At 39.9% G+C, this 24,685-nt stretch overlaps 1 protein-coding gene across 1 annotated transcript; it reads left to right on the forward strand.

Moving 5' to 3' along the window:
• Positions 1-106: 106 nt before the first annotated feature.
• Positions 107-16,165, forward strand: MZT1 (mitotic spindle organizing protein 1). Its single transcript, XM_082675697.1, has 3 exons — positions 107-291; positions 9,073-9,218; positions 13,229-16,165. Exons 1-3 carry the CDS (start codon positions 225-227, stop codon positions 13,250-13,252), a joined length of 237 nt encoding a protein of 78 aa, XP_082531823.1. The 5' UTR covers positions 107-224; the 3' UTR covers positions 13,253-16,165.
• The last annotated feature ends 8,520 nt before the right edge of the window (positions 16,166-24,685 follow it).

The following is a 24,685-nucleotide window of genomic DNA, read 5'->3' on the forward strand; positions in this document are numbered from 1 at the left end:
CATCGAGGCCGCGTAGTAAATTCGAATGACAACTCCCCGCTTCGCATTCCTCCCGGAGTAACCAGGCTCCAAATTCAAATCAACGCAGCCTCGCGCTGGAGAGGCGAGCCAGGGGCGGAGCCTGCCCGGCGTGAGCTGGGGACGCGCAGTGTGATTGCCCAGGAGAAAGGAAGGCGCTCCACTTCCGGGTCAGGCCCTTCGCTCGCCCCCCCTAGGCCTCCGCCATGGCGAGTAGCAGCGGCGCCGGGGCGGCGGCGGCGAATCTGAATGCGGTGAGGGAAACCATGGACGGTGAGTTCCCGTATCGCCCCCTTTACCTTGCCTCGGTTCCCCAGAGCCCAGGCCCTCGGGCGGGGGTGGGCCCACAAGGACTTCTGATCCACCTCTTGCCTAGATCGGCATCTTTGGAGATCCTCCCAAGGGACCTGCCAGGGCTGCAGGGCTGATGGCCCCATCCTTTGAGAGTCGTCTCTTCGCTCCTGTGTAGTTCGTCGCGAGTATGTCGTTGCGGACCCACGTCAGCCCCGCGAGCGCTCCGCCCCTCCCGCGGCAAACCCCGTGCGCCGCGCACATCCCGCGCCCTCTCCCCGCTGTACGCCCACCTCCCCGCGTCCTTCCTCCAGCGCGCTCATTCCACGCCCCCCTCCCGCGCAGGGTCCCCGCGTCCCCCCTTTGGTATCGGCCTCGCGCTCCCCTCCACCCCGCGCCGCAGCCAGTGCCCTGGGCGCCTCGAAAGCGCCCCAGACTGCAGTCCCTTTGCGGACAGTGGCCTCGAGTGTTTGGTCACCGCCACGGCCTTTGTCTCTTGCACTTAAGCAGACGCGTTTCAAATAGCCGGTGCTGGAGCAAATTGTCCCTTCATCAAAATTGCCCAGTTTCGTCTTGGAGCAGGTGATGCTGGTGTCCGGGGGGCTGTGGGCGTATTTATCCGTTTCGGAGCTTGGAGCACGCGGGTAAGGCGTACCCGCAAGTAGTAGGGGAAAAAAAGCGTCTTGGAGTTATCCTCTCTCTTTCTCCTCTCTTATGCCGGCCCTGCCACTTTATACGCCTGGTGGTGGGCTTGGACAAGCTACTTAGACGTCTTTGAGCTCGCTTCTTTTTATTATGTAAAACACGTTTACTACCTCCCAGGGTTGTAAATATTTAAATAAGATAACCAGGTAAAAACATCTCGAAGGTGACCATTAAAAGATACTTCTTGTGTTATTTTTGTGTATAAGACGTCATCCCACTTGCAGACGCTTTCGTTGTCCCCATTTTATTTGCATCCACCTCTATATGAGTGTTTGATAGATGGTAAACATTGGTGTTTGCACTTTCCAGGGAATACCCACATCGGCCTCTATCTCTGTCAAAACATGGAATTCTCACTAAGCAGTGTCAGCCTTCATGTCGTGTCTTTGTCTCCACCGTAGGCTCCACTTCCTTTTAGAGCCCCTCCTTATGGACTTGAATTAATTTATTTTTGGCTGTGTCCGGTCTTTCGTTGCAGCGCCCGGGCTTCTCTAGCTGTGGTTCACGGGCTCCAGAGCGCGCAGGCTCAGTAGTTGCCGTGCAGCATGTGGGATGTTAGTTCCCCAAACAGGGATCAAACCTGCGTTCCCTGCATTGCAAGACGGATTCTTAACCACTGGACCACCAGGGAAGTCCCCTTATGGGGACTTCTGATAAAGCTTCTGGCTTTTTCTGCCCTGGAAAAAAGCCTTTTCAAAGAATTATTTTTATTATTAGAGCCTTTGCGTCTAATATTTTACTTACCAAGTATCTGCTTTGCCCTTTTTATGAAAAATAGAATTTTGTTAATATCATATTCAGCCTGTTTTCCCATCCTTCTAGATGTATCACAGCTTATTAGTTTTATTTTGTAAGTGGATATAGGTACATAGAAACTATATGTGTACAACATTATTGTCTTTTATCTTTGCTTGGAAGCCAGTGTGGTTTCTGAACAGGAAGGAGCATGTATGCCGGGATTTCTAGTCAATTTTCTTATGTTAGCTGTGCATAGGTTCCTTAATTATACGGCCACGGGATTCCATTTGAATAGAAAACTCTCATTTTCTCTCTGGTGGAACTCCTGTTATAGAAATGAGAACTGATCATTTGTATTGGTTACATCATCAGGATTTTCACTGAGAGAACTTTGTGTAAAATGAAGATTATAGAGAGTGTAAGAACATGAAAAAGTGAAGAAAGACCAGGATTTTTTTTTTTAAACCAACATTGACGGAGAGAATGTGAATTAAAGAACACTGCTTCTCTACATGCAGTTTGCCCACAAACCAGAAGGTAAAAAAGAAAGGCCCCAGGTTGGCAGTGGCTCACATCTGTTAAATGTGGCAGTTAGATCCTGTCGTGTCCATTGGAACTCCAGACTTACAGAAAATCACTGCTATCATGCCATAATTGGGTCCAAAGCAATCATTTCACATAAAAAAGTGAAGTTTAATTATTGCAAAGTTAATGAAAATATTTTCCATGCTGCCTGTAACGATTGAGGCACAGTGGGAAACATAGTGCACGTGCTATTAATAATTGACCATACACTGAACTGAAAAAGTCCTAAATGCAGTCATTTCATAAACCCACCTTCCTCCACTCTCGTTCTCAGACATAGAACTTTAAATTGCCCAAGGGACTGGGCTGACCTACTCAAAAACCATTATTATTTGAAATTCTGTTAATGTGGGGTTTCACCTGTATTCAAATCTATCTGTGAGAGCCAATCAGAAGTGTTCAAAACTTTTTGGGTCTGACTGCCCTCCTTCAAGATCTAGTATATTTCTCCTCATCCTCTTCTACCTGCCTCCCATCAGTATTAGAGCCAGCTAAGTGATTTAATATTTTAATTGATGTCAGATGATTTGCAGGGGTTGTAGAATTCGGCTATGAATATTTGTAATTTTATTGTGAAATGAAAGGATTTTGATAAAGGTACTTTAGACAGGAGAGCGGTGGACTTTATTTATCTGCACAGATCACTCTGAAAGGAAGCTGATTGATCCTGGCCCTGATTTAGTATAGGGTCTATTGCATAAGGGCCTCCACTCTCTCTTAGATCCTCAACATTCTCTTCCTGCATTTTCTTTTTAAAATATCAGGCTCTTTCAATTACCTTTCTCCCTCCTCCAATGTACTTAATTGCCCCTTTTGCTTTTCAGCGTTTTGAAATTTTAGATACTCTGTTGATAGCTTCATACTAATTCTTATTTTCTTGAAGTTCTAGAGTTTTCCTTATGCCTCTAATTTTTTTACTACTAGTAATTACGTTTTTTGGCAACTGTGACTCAGATGTACCTCTTCCCTGCTAGAGGCTTCGATGTAATACAATTGTTCCTCAGTATTTTCAGGGGAATTTGTTCCAGGACCCCACACACCCACCTAATACCATAGTCTGTGGATGCTCAAGTCCATCATATAAAATGGAAGAATATTTGAATATAACCTCCATACATCCTCTTGTATACTTTAAATCCTCTCTCAGTTATTTATAATTCCTAATGAATGTGAATGCTATGAAAACAGTTGCCTGCACATTCATGGCAAATTCAAGGTTTGCTTTTGGGAACTTTCTGGAATATTTTTCCCCAAATATTTTCAATCCACAGTTGCTTGAATGCAGTGTGGAACCCATGGATACGGAAGACCATCTGTTCTACTTTATGTAGCAGATAGTAAACTAGCAAAAGGAGTGAAGAGAGTCCACGGTGTACAGGGCAGTGTCAGTGAAGCAAACATATAGCCCATGCTTCCACCATCAATCCCGTTGCTCATGTGAGACCTCCCCTTCCTCCGCCTCTTCACTAATCTTTTTCAATTCTTCACTTATCTTAGATTTGACCACTTGTCTTAAACTCTCCCATCCATGCCGCCCACCAGTCTTTTCTCCATAATTGCAATAACTTAGCTGGACTCCCTCTCCACACGTGTTCTACCCCCTTCCAGGATCCATTCTATGTTTTGCAGCCAAAATCTTTAAAAAATGAAAATCTCATCTTGTCACACTCCTGTTTTATGTCTTCTAATAGCCTCCCAAAGTTCTCAAACCTTTAATAGGGCCTTAGTGGATTTTCATGTCTGCCTCATCTTGTATTTTACACGTATTCAGCCCCCTTAATTACACAGCCTTCACATGAGCCTTTCAATCTGTGAATTTACCAAGGTCTCCCCAGCGTAAGACCTCGTGCAGAGTCTGTCTTCTTGGCTCCCAGTCTTTGCCCATCCTCCTGCCTCTGCATTAGTCAGGTTGATTTCTAGTCATCCTTGAAGTCTAAGCTTACTTGTAACTTCTTCAGACAAGTCTTTCCTAAGTTGTGTCCTTCACAGCTAAGTAAGATGCCTTGTAATTTGTTTTGGAAGTATGCTGTCCTTTTCCGTCATTTTACTTGTCATAACTGGAATCAGTTGTTGTTTTAACGTATGGCTCTTTTAGACTGTACTGTCCATGAGAACTGGGACCATATCTGTTTTGTCCACAACTACATTTCCAGCAGTAGCATAGTAGGCACAAAATACATACAGGTACCAATTATACAGTAGACACTACAGAAATATTTATTGACTGATGACAGACAGTATGTGAAGTTAGGATGTAATGATCAAAGTGACTTTTAAAAGAAAGCTTAACGGAAGAAATACTAGTACTGAGATGGCCCTGAAAGACAACGTGGAGTTGTATGCAGGGAAGAGAAAAGCATGAACAAAGGCATGAAGTCAGGAGTAATAAAAATATAAATAAAGTATAAAATATTTATAAAAATATAAATAAAACTATAGCATTTATAGATGAGGGTCTACCGTGAGGAGAAAACTGGAGAGAGAGGAGAATTTGAGAGAGAACTGGAGAGATGATGACACAGTTGGAAGAGAGTCAGAATGTGGGTTGTAGTTGTCTGTTGCCCTGTAACAAACCACCCCAAACTCGGGGGCCTAAAACCACAACAGTTACTTTTCTCTCACAGTCCTGGGTGTTGCCCAAGCTCATCTAGATCAGGGGTCCCCAACCCCCGGGCCGTGGACCGCTCCCCGTCCGTGGCCTGTTAGGAACCGGGCTGCACAGCAGGAGGGGAGCGGCGGGCGAGCAAGTGAAGCTCCACCTGCTGCTCCCCATCGCTCGCTTTAACGCCTGACCATCCCCCCACCCCCCAGTGGAAAAATCGTCTTCCACAAAACCGGCCCCTGGTGCCAGAAAGGTTAGGTTCAGGACCGCTGCTCTAGGTGGTTCTCCCTGAGAGTGTCTTGTGCATTGCCATCAGACAATGCTGAGTCTGGAGTCATCTCAGAGCTTACTCACATACCTGCTGGTTGATGCTCCTGTTAGCTGGGCTCTAAGCAGGGGTTGCTGTCTGGAACATGTGGGTTTCTTCACACTTGGAGGCTGGTTCCAAGGAGGAGTGTCTCAAGAAAGAGCCTGGAGAGAGCTCTGTTGCCTTTTTAACCCAGCCTCTGAAGTCGTGCAGTGCCACTCTAGGGAATGCCATCTTCCATGAGCCCTGAGCTCTGTTTGCCGAGAATGCAAGGCCCTGACTGCTCTCTCCTCCTGCTGTTTCTCTGGTTGTGTTGACAGTGAGTAGCAATGAGGGATGAAGTAACATCTACCTCCAGATAAAAAGCAGACTTGCTGCGGGCTTATTGTAAAAGTTGGGATTCCCCAAGCTCAGTGTTCTTCAGCTGTGAATCTGGTCTGTCAATAATAATGTATTCCCTCACAAGGTCAGAGGAGAAAAGCTGCCTGGTCATTTCAGTGTTTGATGAAAAGTTATCAATAAGACTCAAATTTTTTTTTTCTGATTTTAAAGTCTTAGCCAAAGAACACTGTACATTTTTAACATGATGAAATATAGCTGCACGAAACCAGCACCATCCTTAACATTAATGTTACGTGCATTTTAAATAAAATTGAAAATACCTGCTTTCAGTACCTTTTTAAAATATTGATATGAAAATTTGCGAATAGCACAGGATAGGGGAAAAAAGACTATCAAAAAGGACATGAGGGCTTCCCTGGTGGCGCAGTGGTTGAGAGTCCGCCTGCCGATGTAGGGGACACAGGTTCGTGCCCCGGTCCGGGAAGATCCCACATGCCGCGGAGCGGCTGCGCCTGTGAGCCATGGCCGCTGAGCCTGCGCATCCGGAGCCTGTGCTCCGCAATGGGAGAGGCCACAACAGTGAGAGGCCCATGTACCGCAAACAAACAAACAAACAAACAAAAAGGACATGAAACTGTTATTTGTAGGTCAAATGATTATCTGAGTAGCAAACAAAAGAGAATCAACAGAAAAACTGTTAGAAGCTTCATTAGATTTGTTAAGGTGGCTGGCTACAAAATAAAAATAAGTAATGTCCTAGAGTATTGGCACTAACCACTCAGAATATGCATGAGTGAGGTGGAAATCCATTTATGAAAACAATCCAAACAAAAAATTAAAGAAATTGATCATTCACTATCAAAATCAATGATGATTGAGCACTTGCTGCAACTTTCTGCTCCAAGCATATAAAAATGACAGGAAATAACATTGAAATAACAATGGTCAGCATAACCATGTTCAAAAACGAGAAAAGGAAGTCTCCATTGATTAGAAAGAGAGAGGTTCCCCCCAAAGAACGGAGCAGATGGGAACCATAGCAGGGGGTTGGGAATGAAACCGGGGGAAGGATGCTGCCCTGCCTGAGTGAAGCCGGGGGTCCAAATTGTGCCATCTGCCAGGCCAGGGATTGAGAAGCGTCATCCATGTGTCTTGTGGGTCTGGAGTCAGGATGCTTCCAGAGAGCTGAAGCCAGTGTGAGACCACCCATCCAAGAACAGCCAAGGATGTCCAAGAAAAAGCTCCTGTGGAAGATGAGCTTTCCGCCAAAAGTCACAGAGCACCTAAGGTAGATGAAAAACAAAACTAAACAACTAACATGAAAATGAAAAAAAGGGGAAAGTGAGAGAAAGTAGTAGTAACAGCTGACCCTTTTATTGAGCACTGTCATATGCCAAACATATGTGCGTCCTTCAATCCTCACAGCCGTCCTATAAAGTAAGTACTATCGTTATCCCCATTTTCTAGAATAATGAAAGAAAGGCACAGAGCAGTTATCTTGCCTAGTAAGTAATGAAAGTGGAAAATGAACCCAGGTTGTCTGCCTCTGGAGAGCACACTCTTAACCACTCTCTTTTGCTGCTTGTTTCTGTGTGAAGCAGAAAACAGAAATCTCAAAAATGGCTAAAGATAAAAACATATAGCCTCCAGTAGGTAAAGGCAGAAACAACAGCCACAAAATAAGGAGTGGTTATAAATAAGCGTTTAGCTGTGAAACCAGAACATGTGATTATGGGGGGAAATTAGAAATCTTAAAATAGAGTTATTGAAATAAATTCAGCAGATAACATGAATAACAGCCTGAATACAACTGAAAAGCAAAGTATGTTGGAATATCAAAACTGAAGAAATGAAAACAGAAAGGGCTGTCAGCTTCCAGCCAAGATAGAGTAACAGGGACTGGATTTACCTTCCTACCTGAAACAACCAACAGAATCCCAGCAAGACATGCAGAACAATGGTTTTCAAGACACTGGACATCAGGCAAGGAAGGACAGTGATTCCTGAGAGGCAGGAGACAAACGAAGTGAGCCAGATAGCTGCCCCAGCTTCCTACCTTCAGAGTTTTCAGGCCACAGTGCAGTGGGGGGAGGGGAGTAACTCAGGCAGAAGCCAGGGGGCACCCTGAGTTGAGCAGCAGCTTAGGGTCCAGGGAGACCAAGGCAGGTAGAGTTTTCAGGACAGAGTACCTGAGAGGAAAGATCCTGCGCCCAGAGAGAATTCTGGAGATCCGCAGAGGGGTCTCCCTCAAGTATTCAGCATAGCATTGATCACATGTGCAAGGAAAGTACCCAGAAAGCTGGGAAAAGAGCCATTTGAAAGGATTAAAGGGAGCAGTACATTATGCTCCACAGAACTGGGAATAGAGCCTGTGTCTACCAGCCAGAGTGGAAAACTTCATAATTCACAAGACATTGTGTGGTATTAATTAGCCCTATGCTAAATGGGACTCTGGTCCTGACTAATGAATCTTAGAGGATCCCAAAGGATCAAACTGTTTATAACCATATCTCATTACAAAGCTTGAGAATATGTATAGAAATACAGAAATATCCAGCACCCACCAAGGTAAAATTCACAATGTCCGGCATCCAATCAAAAATTATTAGGTGTACAAAACAGAAGAATATGACCCATGATGAGGAGGAAATTTTAATCTGTTGAAACAGACCCACAGTTGACACAGATGTTAGGATTAGCAGATGAAGACATTAGAACGGTACTCCATGTGTTCAAAAAGTTAAGTAGAGGAATGGAAGATAAAGGTTTTTTAAAAGACTCAAATTGAACTAGAGATGAAAATGAATGTAAGGTATGAAAAAGTGGGAATGGCCCGTATCATGAACATCGTGAATATTGTAAAAGTTTTCAGAAGGACTTAGACTTAAGTTAATGGATGGCTTAATGTTATTAACGTGTTCATTCATCCCAAAATAATGTGTTTTCATACAATTCAAATCAGAATCTAAATGGTATTTTACTGACTGAGCAGTTCCACTTCTAGGAATTTATTCTGATAAAATTAAGTTACTATGTGCAGATACTTATTACAATATTATTTTAATGGGGGAAACATGAGACCATCTAACAAAATAGCAGAGTGGTTAAGTAATGTATAATGTTTCCATAAAATGGAATGTAACATGACTAATTAAATTACATTGTAAAAGAATACTAAAAAGTGGACAAATGTTCAGAATAATCTTGATTATGATATATGAATTTTAGATAGATATTAAATGAGTGGTAGAATGTAAACCAAGATGTAGAAAGCAGTTTTGTGGAGGGAGGATGTAAATTTATTTTTAAGTTTCTAGAGCTAGGTAAGGGGAAGACAATATTACATGCCAGTTTCCAAATCTAGGGATGCTATGCTAGTTCTCTGGTATTATGCAGTATTACATGAATTAAAAACAGAAGTATTAATGTGCATGTTTTAAAATATTATAAGATTTTGTTTTTAAAATTTTCTGTCTTTTTACAGTTCTGCTTGAGATTTCAAGAATTTTGAATACTGGATTAGATATGGAAACTCTGTCTATATGTGTACGACTCTGTGAGCAAGGAATTAACCCAGAAGCTTTATCATCAGTTATTAAGGAACTTCGCAAGGCCGCTGAAGCATTAAAGGTAGAGATTTGTATATTAACTCTCTAAGTAAAGATGCTTTTGTTTAGAAAATGATTAATGATGAAGTTATGTGAAAGATTCTAAACATGATTAAGCTAGCATCTATCATCATCAGGAGAAATTCTGACGGCCAGGAGCTTTGTAGCATATGTTCAGATCACAAAATTTGCTGCTATCTGGACCATGTTGCATTTTCTTAGAAGTTTCCAGTTGTGTTTAGAATTCTCCTTGTATTGTGGGTAATAGTGTCTACCCCCCAAAAGATATGCTTAAGTCCACCACCTGTGACTATGACCTTATTTGGAAACAGTGTATCTGTAGGTATAATCAAATTGAGATGAAATCATAATGGATTAAAGACCAATGTTCTTATAAAGACAAGGGAAATTTGGACACATATATACAAAGCGCACACCATGTGAAGACACAGACACAAGGGAGAATGCCAGGTGATAACAGAGGCAGAGATTGGAGTGATGGCGTCTACAAGCCAAAGAAGGCCAAGGATTGTTGGCAGCCACCAGAAGCTAAGAGGCAAGGAAGGGTGCTCTGCTGGAGCCTTCAGAGAGAGAATGGCCGTGCTGACACCTTGATTTTGGACTTCTGCCTCCAGAACTATGAGAGAATACTTTTCTGTTGTTTTAAGCCACCCAGTTGGTGGTACTTTGTTATGGCAGCCCTAAAAATCTAATACAGATTCACTACTGGGGAGTGGGGTGCTGCTGTAAGAAATAGCTAAAAATGTGGAAGTGGCTTTGGAATTGGATAATGGATAGAGATTGGCAAGTTTTAAGATGCATGATAGAAAAAGCGTAGATTGCCTTGAAGACACTGTTGTAGGTGACTGTAGGTGTTATAGGTGATTCTGGTGAGAGCTCAGAAAGAAGAGAGAAGAACTTCAGTCATCTCAGAGAATACATATATCACTATGAACAGAATCTTGCTAGAATATGAACATGAAAGGTGCTTCTGGTGAGGTCTCAGATGGAAATGAGGAACATTAGTTATTGGACACTGGAGGGGAAGGCCATCCTCGGTATAAAGAGCACTTGGCTGAATTATGTTCTGCTGTTGAAAGGAAAACAAAACTTGTAAGCAATAACTTGGATGTTTGCTGGGGAAATTTCCAAAGTATGGAGGCCCGTGTACCGCAAAAAAAAAAAAAGAGGGGAGAGTGGCTCAGAGGCCAGGAACTGCTGAGGCCAGTGGGCTGGACTGCCAACATGGACCCAGAGGACCACTGTTTTTCAAATTCACATTCACCACCTTTTTTTACTTTTTTTTTTTTTTTTTTTGTGGTATGCGGACCTCTCACTGTTGTGGCCTCTCCCGTTGCGGAGCACAGGCTCCGCACTCGCAGGCTCAGCAGCCATGGCTCATGGGCCCAGCTGCTCTGTGGCATGTGGGATCTTCCCAGACCGGGGCACGAACCCGTGTCCCCTGCATCGGCAGGCAGACTCTCAACCACTGCGCCACCAGGGAAGCCCCACATTCACCACCTTTTAATTGCTGAGACTGGAAACAGGAAAAGCATTGTGTTCCCTCTCTTGCTTGCACACACTATGATTTTAAAATCTCACGATTTTTATTTCCATGTTTATGTAGCACTCACTCACCATGAATACTGAAACTTCAAGTCAGTCCCTCTTAAACCTTGTCCAAGGACAAAATGGCTTCTCTCTACCCTTCTTTCCTTTGAGGATGTAGGCGTATAAAACCTGTAGCTTACCCATCTCAGATTAAGTTACTCTCCAATAAGTTCCAATAATTTGGGTCATTGGTTTTGTGCTTTTTAAAACTTTTTCATTATTAAATCTGGCACAAAAAGGTAAACAAGACACATTTACAGAGCAAAAATTTATCGTAAAGAGAATACCTATACAATTCTCATTGCCAGCACCCTAAAAGTTCCCTTATGCTCCCCCATCACTAACCTCTCTTTCCCACTACCCACTCAGTAACTACTGTCCTGATTTTTATGGTAGATACTTTCTTTTAACAATTTTACTGACTAAGCATGGATCTCTAAACACCAGTTACATTTTGTAAAATTTTTGAACTTGATATAAATGGAATCTTGCAGCACAGTTCTTTTTTTAAGTGTAAAATTTATATAGATTTTAGTATATTCACAGAGTTGTACAGCCATCACAATTAATTGTAGAACATTTTAATCACCCCCAAAAGAAACCTTACACCCATTAGCAGTCATTCTCCATTCTCCCTTTCTCTCAGCCCCTAGGAAGCATTAATCCACTTTGTCTCTATGGCTTTGTCTATTCCACACATTTCATATAACTTGTGACCTTTTGTCTCTGGCTTCTCTCACTTAGCATAATGTTTTCAAGATCCGTCCATGTCATAGCATGTATCAGTACTTTATTTCTTTTTATTGTCAAATAATATTCCATTGTATGGATATACCACATTTTATCCATTCATCAGTTGATTGGCGTTTGGGTTGTTCCCACTTTTTGGCTATTATGAACAATGCCAGCACAGTTTTTTTTACTGGGTTATTTCGTTTGACATTATGTTTATGAGGTTCATTTCTGTTGAGTATAGCTGGAGTGCATTCCCTTTCACTGTAATAACCATGTTTCTTTGTACAAATATACTATAACTTATTTATCCTTCCTACTATGAATGGATATTAGGTTGCTTCCAGTCGGGAGCCATTACAAATGTGCTGCTGTTAGCTTAGTTCTCCATGTCTCCTGTTGCATGTATGTGAGCATTTCTGTTGGGTGGGTATCTAGAAGTAAAATTGCTGGATCATAGCTTATGTGTATCTTCCACTTGAAGAGGTAATGTCAAACTTTACTAAAGTAGTTGTATGAATTTATATCCCCACCAGCAGCATATGAATTTCCCTTGCTTCACATCTTTGCCAACACTTATTATTGTGAGTCTTTTTAATTTTAGTTGTTCTGGTAGGTGTTTATGAATTTGTCATTTTATTGGCATTTCTCTGAGTACCAGTGAGATTGAATGCATTTTCACATGTTTTTTGGCCATTTTCTTTTGTGAGATATTTTTTCGTGTAGCTTGCCCATTTTCCTGGGTTGTCTGTCCTTTTCTTTGTGGGTAGTCTTTCTTTAAATATTTTTGAAATAAACCTTTTGTCAGATATACATGTAAGGTTTCTGATTTTTTTAATCAAAAATTTTAAATAATTATAAAAACTCTTCAGATTTGCTGTATTTTAACTCACGACTGTTGCTTTCATATGACAGAAGAATAACTGAATAATACAATAGGAATAGCTAATATTTATGAGTACTTTTCCTTTTGCCAAACAGTGCACTAAAGGCTTTCCTTGCATTGTTTCCTCTATAATCACAACAGGGATGTGTATTACAGCTAGTAGTAGTTTACCGCTAAGGAACCTGAAGCTATGGTGACTAACTTACTTCTCTCAGGACTTACAAGTGGTTGAGTTGGGAGTTGAACTCAGACCCTCTGACATCAGAGTTGTTAACTCTTAAGTTTCTACCTACAGTAAGTTCTAAAAAATATCTGAGCCTGCTATTTAAGAAAGGATGAAAATGGTGATTAGAACTGGGTCAGTGGACTATAGCCCGGGAACATTCCCTGGCTTAGTGTTGTCTCATAACCCTGTTGATAAAAATAAAGGGTATCATAGCCTTTCATCAGTACATTTCTGAAATTCCAGTGGAAGAGGATTTATTTAATATACATCTTCCACAACTATAAGAATTTTTGTTCACCTATGCTGGAGTTTGAAAGAGAATAAGGAAGCAGCATAGGAAGAGATTTTTGTATGTAATGCAATTTGAATGCTACTGTTAGCCTAGCAATCAGTTCAAAAGGTAGTTCAAAGAATGTACTGCAAAAAGTGAAAACCAATGCATTATCCTGATAAAAGTTCTTTGGTATATGTGGGGGAGGAGTTGTTTGTTAATAACAGTGCAGTATTGACAAATTTATTTCCATGGTGTCTCTTTTTCCATGGTTTTATTATAATGAATCATACTTTCTTGTTCTAGGCTGCTGAAAATATGACAAGCTGACTTTCTGAAGAAATCCTGGTGAGATATGTCAAGCTCTGCAAGAGGATTGAAGATGGCATTGTAGTTAAGACTGTACAATGAAATCACTGCATGTAGCAATGTGGAAACATTGTCCTTTTTAAAAGAATTATAAAACCATAGCTTTATAAATCAGTGAAAGTGGCTTATGGAGAAAACTATCAGTTGTGTTTACACCACATCTTTTTTTTTTTTTAACAGTTCTAATGCTTTGGCACTGCTGTGTTCATATTTATGTGTTCCTTATTTATAGCTCGGATAGCTTTAATTTTCTAAGCAGTCTGTCTATCAGATGTGCACATCTGCTGTGCCTGGTTGAAGTATAGTGGAACCCTTCAGTAGTAATGTTATAGTTATGACTTGTTGACATTTCCATTATAAACTTTAATTTTGAATTGTTTATGCAAAACAACTGTGGATTTATGTTGTGTTAGGCTGGAAGTTGACAATTTCAGCTACCAGTTGTGGATTTTGACTTAGATTCATTATGCATATCAGAATCTTGTTTTTTATAAGAGCGTGGAAAAACATTTGTTGTAAACTGCTCTTTAACAAAGAATATTTAGTTTTTTAAAACATAAAGTTTGACTGGCAGTTAATATTGTGAAGCAGATCATATTTGTATTGATTGAAAAATGAAACTTAGAAACTTAGATTTTAAAAGTAATGACAGTGCTTAGTTTACTATTATTTATCATTTGAATCATTTAAATTTAGTGAGAATATTAATAGAGAATATTAATTCTTATTAATAAATAAATATTTTTCTTTCTAATTTTTATACTCTGTAAATCACGGCCTTAAAAATAATAATGCATAATGAAACAATTCCAACATGAAAAGTCTTTTTTACTTTTGTTACATAAAAATAATTTGAGTGCTTACTTAATATACCTTGAGTGGTTATCTAGTTAATCACTAAATAGATGGTGTCACTCAACAAATAATGTTAATTATTTTCTGAAGGAATAAAGGTTTCCAGTCATTAAACAAAAACCAAATAATCAAGGGTTCTGTATCAGGAATTCTAAATATGCCTTTCTAAGATCATTTTTATGTGTCATTATTTTTACCCTGAAAGTTTTAACTAATTGAAGTGATGGTTCAAAATAAATTTTAGAAAACTTAGGATAGCATGGATTCTGTTCCTATAACAGAATCTCAGTGGAATATTTTTCCCAAGACTAATACAAATTTAATCTGATTTTTTAAGACTTTGTTAGCTTCCATTTAAATGATAGTATAGGGTCTTCCCTGGAAATCCCGTCCAGTGGTTAAGACTCCACCTTCCAATGTAGGGGGTGCAAGTTTGATCTCTGGTCAGGGAACTAAGATCCCACATGCTGCGGGGTGCAGCCAAAATTTTTTTTAAAAACTGTTAGTACAAGCATATACTCTTTGGTAGCATTTTTTGTTCTTCAGGCAAACCAAAGTGATTTTAATACGGCTTAATAATATTTAATGGCAACCTTCTGTTCTATTTTAAAAATCTAGTCTTTTGACCACTTTGACTTTTTAAATACATGACATCTTTACCAAGTGCACTGAAGGTCTATTATAGGGAGAACTGGTTGGGAGACAATAAAAGTTTTGCTTGTAAGTCATTCATTTAATTAAAAAGCATTGCCAATACTGCATGTTGTTATTTATATACAATCAGAAAAAGGACATTCTTGTCAAGTTCCAAAATTTGTATATACTTTTAGGTCATAAGAGTTAATAGTTTTATTTATGACTTTGTAGATTATGTTATTTATGTGTGAAACAAAGCAGGAAAATATATTGAGAAGGAGTTAAGTTTATAGAGGACTTTCTTAATGTGTTACATTTCTTAAATGTAAACATATATTTCTAATGCGTACTTAAGTAATGTTTAAGGAAACCAAAGTAATGCATTGTTGTGCATGTTGGCAGTGTCAAAAATAAAACCATTTTGGTGGTATCGGCATGTACTTCTGATTTAAAATACGCTTCTATGAATTCAACTTGTGTTTCTATAGGTATTTGGTAAATATTTAGATGCTTATTTGTTATGTGTGATTGAAGACTGTTTAAAGGTAGGCTTTATAATTTACAATTTCAAATTAGTCTTGAGGTGGTAAAATGGAGTACTTTTCCCTGATAATGAAAGCATGTAGCTATAACATTTCCCCAGGCTTGAAAACAAAGTTGGCATTTCAAATATGTGAGATTATATTTTTCTATATTTCAAATAAGAACTTTACATAGTGGACATTATGAAATTTACATACATGTTTCAAACATGCTATATATTTTTAAACTTATATTTAAATTAATTAAAATTAAAAGTTTAGTTTCTCACACTAACCACATTTTTTATTGTAGTACAATATACACAACATAAATTTTTCCATTTTGACCATTGTAAATTGTACAGTTCAGTGACATTAAGAACATTCACTTTAACACCTTCCTCAACAATAGAGCCAAAATCTTTTTAGACATGGTTTAAGTGACAGTTGGGATCTCTGTTAGGAAACTTTGGGGTGAATTGTGTTTCCCCAAATCTGTACGTTGAAACCCTAACCTCCATACTTCAGAGTGTGACGTATTTGGAGGTAGGGCCTTTAAAGAGGTGATTAAGTTAAAAATAGGTCTTTAGGGTGAGAACTAATCCAAGTTGACTACAACCCTTACAAGAACAGGAAATTTGGACACACAGAGAGACACAACGGGGGGTGCATGCGCCCAGAAGAAACCATGTGAGGACACATCAAGAAGACGGCCATCTACAACCCAAGGAAAGGGGCTTCAGAAGAAAACAAGCTGCCCAGGAACCTGGTCTGGGACTTCAGCCTCCAGAACTGTGAGAAAATAAATGTCTGTTGTTTAAGCCACCCAGTCTGTAGTTTGTGATGGCAACTGTAACAAACTAATAAAGGAACAAATATTTATAAAGTGCCTATTATCAACAAACCATTGTAGTCGGTCTACCCGAGATAGTAAGCAAAAGCTAAACAAATTGGGAAGGTGAAATAGGCTTTTCTTGTAACACAGCCTTGATGGCTGCCTTACCCCATGTTGGTGAAGAAGCACCCTGTGTTTAGTCCTACTTAACAACTCAGCTGAAAATAGCCCAGAGACCAGCCAGCCACTTGGGAAACCTGAATCTGAAATAAGAATAATTTTGGCTGGTGATAGTTCTGAATAATAGATTTCTTATTTTCGAGATACATGCTCCCTGTAGTTTTGAAGACTGGCACAATTGAAGGTTACCATTTAAATTAAAAAGAATCTTTGGGAAAGTCTGCATTTTATGTGGCAGAAATGTGTATTTCACTAGTATTGAAACCTATATAAAATAGAAATCGGTTGAATCACTTACATGCAAGCAGCCTGAAGAGTCTCAAGTGGACGGTATTGCTGAGAAATCAAGATGGTAGCCCACTGTGGATTAAGACGTCACAGAAGAAAGCAGATTAATATAAAAGTGCTTTGATATTCACCAGTGGCAAGGGTGTTTTTACACAAACTACATTAAATGAACGGTTGGATTTTTTTACATAACAAAAATAGAAGATGGGTTTGCTTTTCTAAAGACTTAATCACTTGAATCATTGAAACATTTTTAAATGTAAACAACAAATGTTTCTATGTCTATTTCTAAAAGCAGATATGAAGTTATTTTTACAGAAATTGCTCTCAGAGGGAAATCATTGAGATAATAGGAGAGAACAGGATTTATATGTTAGGGGAGAAGGCAAACAGTCTAGGAAAAATAGATCTTGTTTGCACATTTTTGGCAGTAAACTAGTTAGCTGGTAATCTGTCCTTGAGTAAGCTGAGTAAAGGCATCAAAACAGTTTTAGATGTTTGTGAATTCTCCAGAAAACAGTGAGCCCTTCCATCAGCACGTCCACCTTGCTGAGATCAGGTCCACACCACTTCCCTCATGAGGATGTGTTACCTGGGATACTTTAATAAGTCAAATTATACAAAATTCCATATGGAATATTTAATGAAATTTCTAACACTTGTGCAAAGAGAAGGCAAACACTGAGCAACAGAGTGTTAGAAAGAACCTAGTGTGGTGTGTAGGCACAGAGGGAGGATCCATAGAAGTAGATTATTCTGGCTGAAATGGAAAGTTATATTTAGGGGGAGGTAGGAGAGGGTTGAAAAGACAGGATGAAGCCAGATTATCAACATCCCTGAACGAGTTCGACCTTCATTTCACAGGCATCAGAGAAAGGAAGAGATGGGGTAAACTCTGTTATGGAATTTGCTTTGCAAGTGCAGTGCAGGATGAGACCAGAAGCAGGGACTGGTTAGGAGGCTGTGACAGGAGACGGTAACGCAGGCCTAAGGTTCAAATCGGTAGATTCAAGGAACAATAAAGAAGAAAAACGCATGAGATTTAATGGCACGTTAGGGGGAAAATAGAAAAACTAAAGTGACTTGAGTTTTTAACCTGGGTAGCAAAGAGAATGATTTATCAGTAAATGGAAATCAAGAAGGGAATCTAGTTTTTCTGGAAAAATGCATTTTAGGAATATCATATTGAACATATATATGAAATCTCACCCTTGCCTACCTCCCAGTCCCCTTACCCAAATCTGTTCTTTTTTCCTGTAGCATTTATCACTCTCTAATACAGTTTACTTAGTTGTGATATTTACTGACTATTGTCTGTCTCCTTCTACCTGAAGAAGCTCCACAAGGGCAGGGATTCTGGGGGGTTTTGTTCATTGGTGTGTCTCAAGCATGTTGAACTGGCATGTAATAAGTGCTCAATAAATATATGTTAGCTGAAAGCATGGGTAAACTCAGCACCCAAGAAACAATATCCACCATGCAGTTGAAAAATAATAACTAACACATATTGAGAACTTGTTCCATGCAAGGCATTGTTTGGTGCTTTAAGCTGAGGCACAGAGGGGTAAAGAAATGGCTTAATCAGGAAAGTGGCAGAGCCAGGATTCCAACCCGGGTGAACTGACTCTAGAGCCCACACACATCATGTACCACTCACTTTATGTCACCATCTCATGGAGTGAAGAGGCAAGATGGGAGGGGCTGAAAGAGACTGGGAATCAGATTCCCAGCTGTAGTAGCTGAAACTGGAAGCAGAAGCTGAGAATATAACAAAAGACTAATGATAGATGCTTAGCTTCTCCAGGGTTCTTTTCCTAACCAGAATGCTATTGCTGATGTTGGTGGGCTTGTGACATCTCTGTGGATCTATATTATTGCATTTTAATAACAGGTTAAAACCATTCATTCTTCAGAAGTACTGTACTTGGAGAGCCCAGTTTTAACAACAACAACAAAAATCTCTTGTTTTATGAAATTCACTATTGAGCTCATATACACCAGGTATTTTAAGTGTTGTAAGAAAAAAGGTGGTACGTCTGACAGCCCTAAATAGCAGCCTCAGGAAGTCTACCTCTTAAGTGATGATGCTTCTTTGCCCATTAGAATAGAGCAGAATACCGGGGTATCTTGTGGGTTCCCAGGAGCTGAATGGAAATGCAGGCATGTTATATCAGAAGCAGTCCACATTTTCACCTCTAGCTACTGAAAGCAGTAGATTGCCAGATGCATACTTGAAACGTTACATCAAAAGCCTTTGAAGAGGTGGTTCTGATAATTTTACTTTCAAAAGGTAATTTTGGAAAACTATGTCACATGTTAAATTTTTTAGACAGTCTACCTGCTCTCCTACAAGTAAAGGGTCTTTTTACTGTAACAGCTACAGCTTATACTTGAATGTGCTTATTGCTATATGTTGAAATATCTAAATAATGTAAATTTTATAAAAACAAATATAAAATATCTACTTCTGACTTAAGCTGAAAGTCCCAGTCTATCAAACTAATCTAACATACCACCCACTTCAGTTTCACACCTTTTAGCACTGGAGAAAACTGAAACTATGTGACTGCTCCAGAAGGAGACAGAATTTTTGTTTTCTCTCATTCTAGTTTGTATGTGTAGTCAAAAGATGTCTGAAGCCCCGCCAGGAAAACAGCAGTGGAACCTGACCTGCTTGTGGGGAGATCATTGTATGTTTTAAAAGGTAAGTGATCCAACAGGGACCAACTGTATAGCACAGGGAACTATATTCAATATCTTGTAATAACCTATAATGGAAACGAATGTGAAAAAATATATATATGTAACTGAACCACTTTGCTGTTCCTGAAGTATTGTAAATCAGCTATACTTCAATTTAAAAAAAAAAAGTAAATGATTATGTTTTAGCAATTCAGTAAAATTTATGTCATGGACACTTAATTACATCTCTCTAGGCCTCCTGAATTTCTTCAATTGTATCATGTGAGCTTCTTCAATTGTTTCATGTGAGTTTTAGCCTAGACTCTCCAACGCCTTGCCCCCAAAGTCTAGATTTCTTAGGGCATCTTCATGATTTTTACCACGTGTGTATACCACTGAACTATTATTTATAACCATTTTTCTTTAAATAGGCCAGCTTAAAATAATCTAAATATGTTGATTTTTAAAATAAAAATTTGCATGACTACTAAAAAGGAAAACCAGCATCATTTTCCCTAGCTAGAAAGTAGCTATAATTACAATGAAAAATAAACATAGACTTACATCTTAGTTAGGTATTGTCTTCAGAAGTTGTGATACTGAGACTGGCTCTTTCTGTGATAGAAAAGAAGATGAACAAGTTTTAGAGACAGAGAATTGAGTTATCAAAAAGATGAAAAGAGTTGAAAAAAATGAACTTCTTCACTATGGCATTTATTGCATTTGAAATGTACTGTCCCATGTACCACCCCCTTTGACACTCATCCTACATTTTGGAAAGCCACTACCCTAGGTAATCCCCAAGATTCATTTTGGCTCTAATCATATAGTTTAGCAGAAAGCTCAAGTTTTGGGGTCAGACAGGCAAGGATTCCATATGCCCTATCCAAGCCTCAGTTTCTTTATCTGTAGGATGAGAATAATAATATATAGTTCACAGTGTTACGAAGATTAAGTGGAGATATGTAAAATCCATAGCTTACCACCTGGCACATAGTAGAGGCTTCATAAATATTAATTTTCATTTTATATTTTACATTAATTGGACTTATCTAGCAACCTAATTTCAGGAGCTGTTACCGAGTCCTACTTGCCACACGTCAGGCCAATAAATCGAGAAATGAGATATTGGGGGAAGGAATAGTGACTTTATTCAAAAAGTCAGCAGATTGAGAAGATGGTGGACTAAGGTCCTAGAGAACCATCTTACCGCGAGGTAGAATTTAGGGTTCTTTTATACTCAAAGGGGAGGGGGTGTGGCTGTTTGTTGCAAACTTCTTGGTCTGAGGTCATGATGTCCCTGTAAACCTCCAACAAGACACATGTTATTCTCTGTTCTGCAACTTTTTAACTCTATATGAATAGAAAAGTGTTATACACTTAAAGGTCAGAACCTTGAAAGTGGGCTATCCTGTATATTTCAGGCTACAGGCAACATTCATAACTCGAATCAAAAGCAACAGGCTACAGGGCTTCCCTGGTGGCGCAGTGGTTGAGAGTTCGGCTGCCGAGGTAGAGGACGCGGGTTCGTGCCCCGGTCCCGGAGGATCCCACGTGCCGCAGAGCGGCTGCGCCCGTGAGCCGTGGCCGCTGAGCCTGCGTGTCCGGAGCCTGTGCTCCGCAACGGGAGAGGCCACAACAGTGAGAGGCCCGCGTACCGCAAAAAGAAAAAAAAAAAGCAATAGAATGCAAAGGTTAAAGTAAAAGAAACGGATCTAATATGGAGTCAGGTTTGTTCCTCCGTATTACAGAGTGGTTCAGTGGTTCTGATTACACAAATTCAAAATACAATCTTTTCTCACCAGTGGAATCAGACCTGATGTTTTCATAAACTCCTGCTTTTATATACTCTTTTTGGAACTATAGACAAAACGTTTTTAAATGTAAGCATATACTGTGTTTGTATAGCAAGGGAAATCAAGACATCCTAGCAATAAAACCAAAAGATTAATATGTAGCTAAATTTTAATGTAAAGACTTGCATAGCTAATTAGTGAAAGGAGCCCATGAGGATGAGCATGTGTTGGGAGAAGTAAGGATTATGAATAATGTTTAAATCTCTATTTTCAACATAAAAGAGCTTGTTGTTGAGTTGCTTCTGATAAGCCCAGTGGGAATATCAGTGATCTTTGCTCCTGTTGAACACTGAAAATCATCATGTAAAATAGGAGAAAATAGCTGGCTAAACAGGAGCTTCCTTGGAAATCTACTAATAGAAAATTGGGGGAGAGAAGGGGTAGCCTGGGAGAAAGAGATCTGCAAGATTTCATTTTAGCCCTGGATAAACACCGTTCCTGCTTTTACCCATCTTTACCTAATAGAAATGTAAAGGGCCAAGTTCAGAGAGAAGGAAAGACACAAAAGCATTTTGTGTGGAACAAAAACAGAAGTGCTTCAATTTCACAGAAATGGCACTCTGTATCCTGAGCTGTTCTTACATTGAAATGCTACTGCACAAAGACCTTGGGAGCCCTGTGGTCTTAGGAAAAACTGTTGTGGACTTGACCTTTCAAGGTAGCAAGTCACTAGCATGACTTAGAAAGGAAGAGAGCCGTTGTGATGGATTATTATGACTCCTGCACTGTCACTTTCATCAGTTAGGACAGGTTTTGGAATGTATGTTGGGATGTAGCCGTAAATCTGGTTAACAAGGGAGCCCCTAGGGAAAATGACGTGTGGAAGAGAGAAGATGCTTTCACACCTGGGATTTCTCAGCTCCCTTCTGTTCTCCCTTTCAGCATTTTGTGCCAAGATTTCTTGTTTTTCCTCACAAAGTCAGATCGGAGCAAAGGAATCCAAACGAGGATTTACTGATAATGCATCACCCCTTTCTGGGGAAAGCCAAGTCCTAGAAGAACCATTCAACTTGAAGGAATGCAGCCAGCTAGAAGCACAGGGCAGTAGGGGAGGGGATGAGATTGGAGGGTGGAGAGTTTTCAAAGTCTTTCGAATCATTTGACTGCTGGACACAACGCTACCTGAAGCCATCCAGTGGAAGACCAGCTCAGCATCAGCTGAAGCCCACCTCATGATCCATGAGTAACAGAAGCTAAAGATGGAGGGCTGCTCCCTCTGGCTTTGCTTGCATAGCCTTGTCCTCAGCTTCTCATTTCAAATGTAATTCACTTCTCCTAGTTAGCCCCCATCACTCAGCTGTCAAACATCATGTGCCATTTCTCACGATCTAGCCCCTTGGGTAGCTTCTTGACAAATAACTGAAATCTAGTCTGCATTGCACTGGAAGCAAGATAGGAAAAAAGTACTGTTAACATTATTCTTCCAGAAAAACCAACTGGAGATGATTTTTCATATACTATTCTAATGCATCAAGCAGGCTTAACATAGTGGTTAAATTATCAAGACCCATTCCACCCCCAAATAGGGATGGTCTTTATAACACTCTTTTTTTCCTCAAAAGTTATTGTTTTATTACTAATAAATATTTCAGGCATAAATATGGTCTATGATATGACAAATAATTTTTTGCCCTTTCCATAGATAAAGACAGAAATGTTAACAGCTCCCTTTCCTCCTAATTCAAGTTCTAATTTAAGATTGTCCAGTGATTCAATCATCTAATCATCTTTGCATTAAATACGTTATCATAGTATCTCCAAGATTCTCACACTTCTCTCTCCATCCATATGTAGATGAACATTGATACCAGCTTGTGAAAAATTAATCCCTTGTTTCCTGGGGGCCATCTCACCCTCAGTGGAATTGCTACTCTTGGTCCTGGAATTCTAGCACCTATTACAAAACATAACATGGAGTGAATGTTCAATAAATATTTATCAAATTAATGATTTAACAATCATATGTAGTTGTTGATAAAATTCACATGAAATCTTCCTTCTGTGATTATTAGTATCCTTCTTTCAACATAATCCTGAAAAGCCATTGTTGACTGGTGTATGCTGTCACTGAACTCTGACATTTCTCTGTTCTTATTTTAGGTTTTATGCTCCATCTCTGTCTCAATAATTCCCTGGCTTCCTGGTCAGATGGCATTGCCATAAAACCTTGTTGAAAGTATACCTTCAACAAGTTTAGTTGATGGAAGCAATATAATTCTATTCTCCTCTAGTTTCCTCATGAAGCAGAATGTAAGCTTTAAGAGGACAGGCATGGGGGCTTCCCTGGTGGTGCAGTGATTAAGAATCTGGCTGCCAATGCAGGGGACATGGGTTCGAGCCCTGGGAAGACCCACATGCCGTGGAGCAACTAATCCCATGTGCCACAACGACTGAGCCCGCGAGCCACAACTACTGAAGCCCACGCACCTAGAGCCCGTGCTCCTCAACAAGAGAAGCCACTGCAATGAGAAGCCCACGCACTGCAACGAAGAGTAGCCCCTGCTCACCACAACTAGAGAAAGGCTGCATACAGCAACGAAGACCCAATTTGGCCAAAAATAAATAAAAATAAATAAATTTAAAATAATAATAAATTAAATTAAAAATACCACACCCTACAACAGCAGAAAACATTCTTTAAAAAAAAAAAAAGAGGACAGACACTGTGTCTAGCCTGGTGCCTGAAACATAGTAGATGCTCAATAAAAATTTTTGCAAATTTACTGCTAAAGGCCTTTTCTTTCTCCCTTTCTTAATCTCAGGGCAGTCTACAGAGTCTCAATCTATACATTCTGGGGAAAACAACTAACAGTTTGGCACCTCCTATTTGTCAAAAACCAGGCTGGATGCCATACATACATTACCTTATGTCATTTTTCACAGCAACCTTGTGAAGTAGGTATTATTTCAATCACAGAGGTAAAGAAACTGAGGCTTGGAGAGGTCTGTCATCAAATAAATATGTGCACACGAAATTCTTTCTCCTAGAATACTCGTTCTCTTCCTATTACGTGATCAAATCACACCCGACCTTCAAGAACCAAGTTAAAAATGTTGAAAAAACGTCCTCCATGTGTCTCTTGTGTTTCTGTCTATCTTCTGAGGAAAGGCCTTGACAGCATTCGTTCTGGGCCATTTTGTCAAGGATGTTTGTACAGCAAAAAGCCTTGGAACGCAGACAGGATCTCCCTTTGGGAGAGAACAGATTTGTTTTCTGACCAGGATAATAAGGATAATGTCTCCCTCCAGGACAAAGATTGGACAGGTTTGCTAGCCACCTCTTCAGAGGATTGGGGTTTCCTTAGCTCAGTGTCCCTCAGTTGTGATGCAAACCCACAGAGTGTGCTGCATCCTCCTTTATTGCCCCCGTGGGCTGTGGAGGACAAAGGGGACCAATGTGGACACAAAGCTCCTGCTGCCTGCTGTTCTCGGAGCAATAGAGTCCGTTGCTTCGGAGCCAGGAGTTTTGTGGCCTCTGCCAGCATCTATGAAAATGCGGCAGACTAACTTTTCAGCTTGTAAATAGTGTAAAATCTCAAAC

The sequence above is a fragment of the Grampus griseus genome (genome assembly GCF_964374135.1).
Source record: "Grampus griseus genome assembly, chromosome: 18".
NCBI lineage: Eukaryota > Metazoa > Chordata > Mammalia > Artiodactyla > Delphinidae > Grampus > Grampus griseus.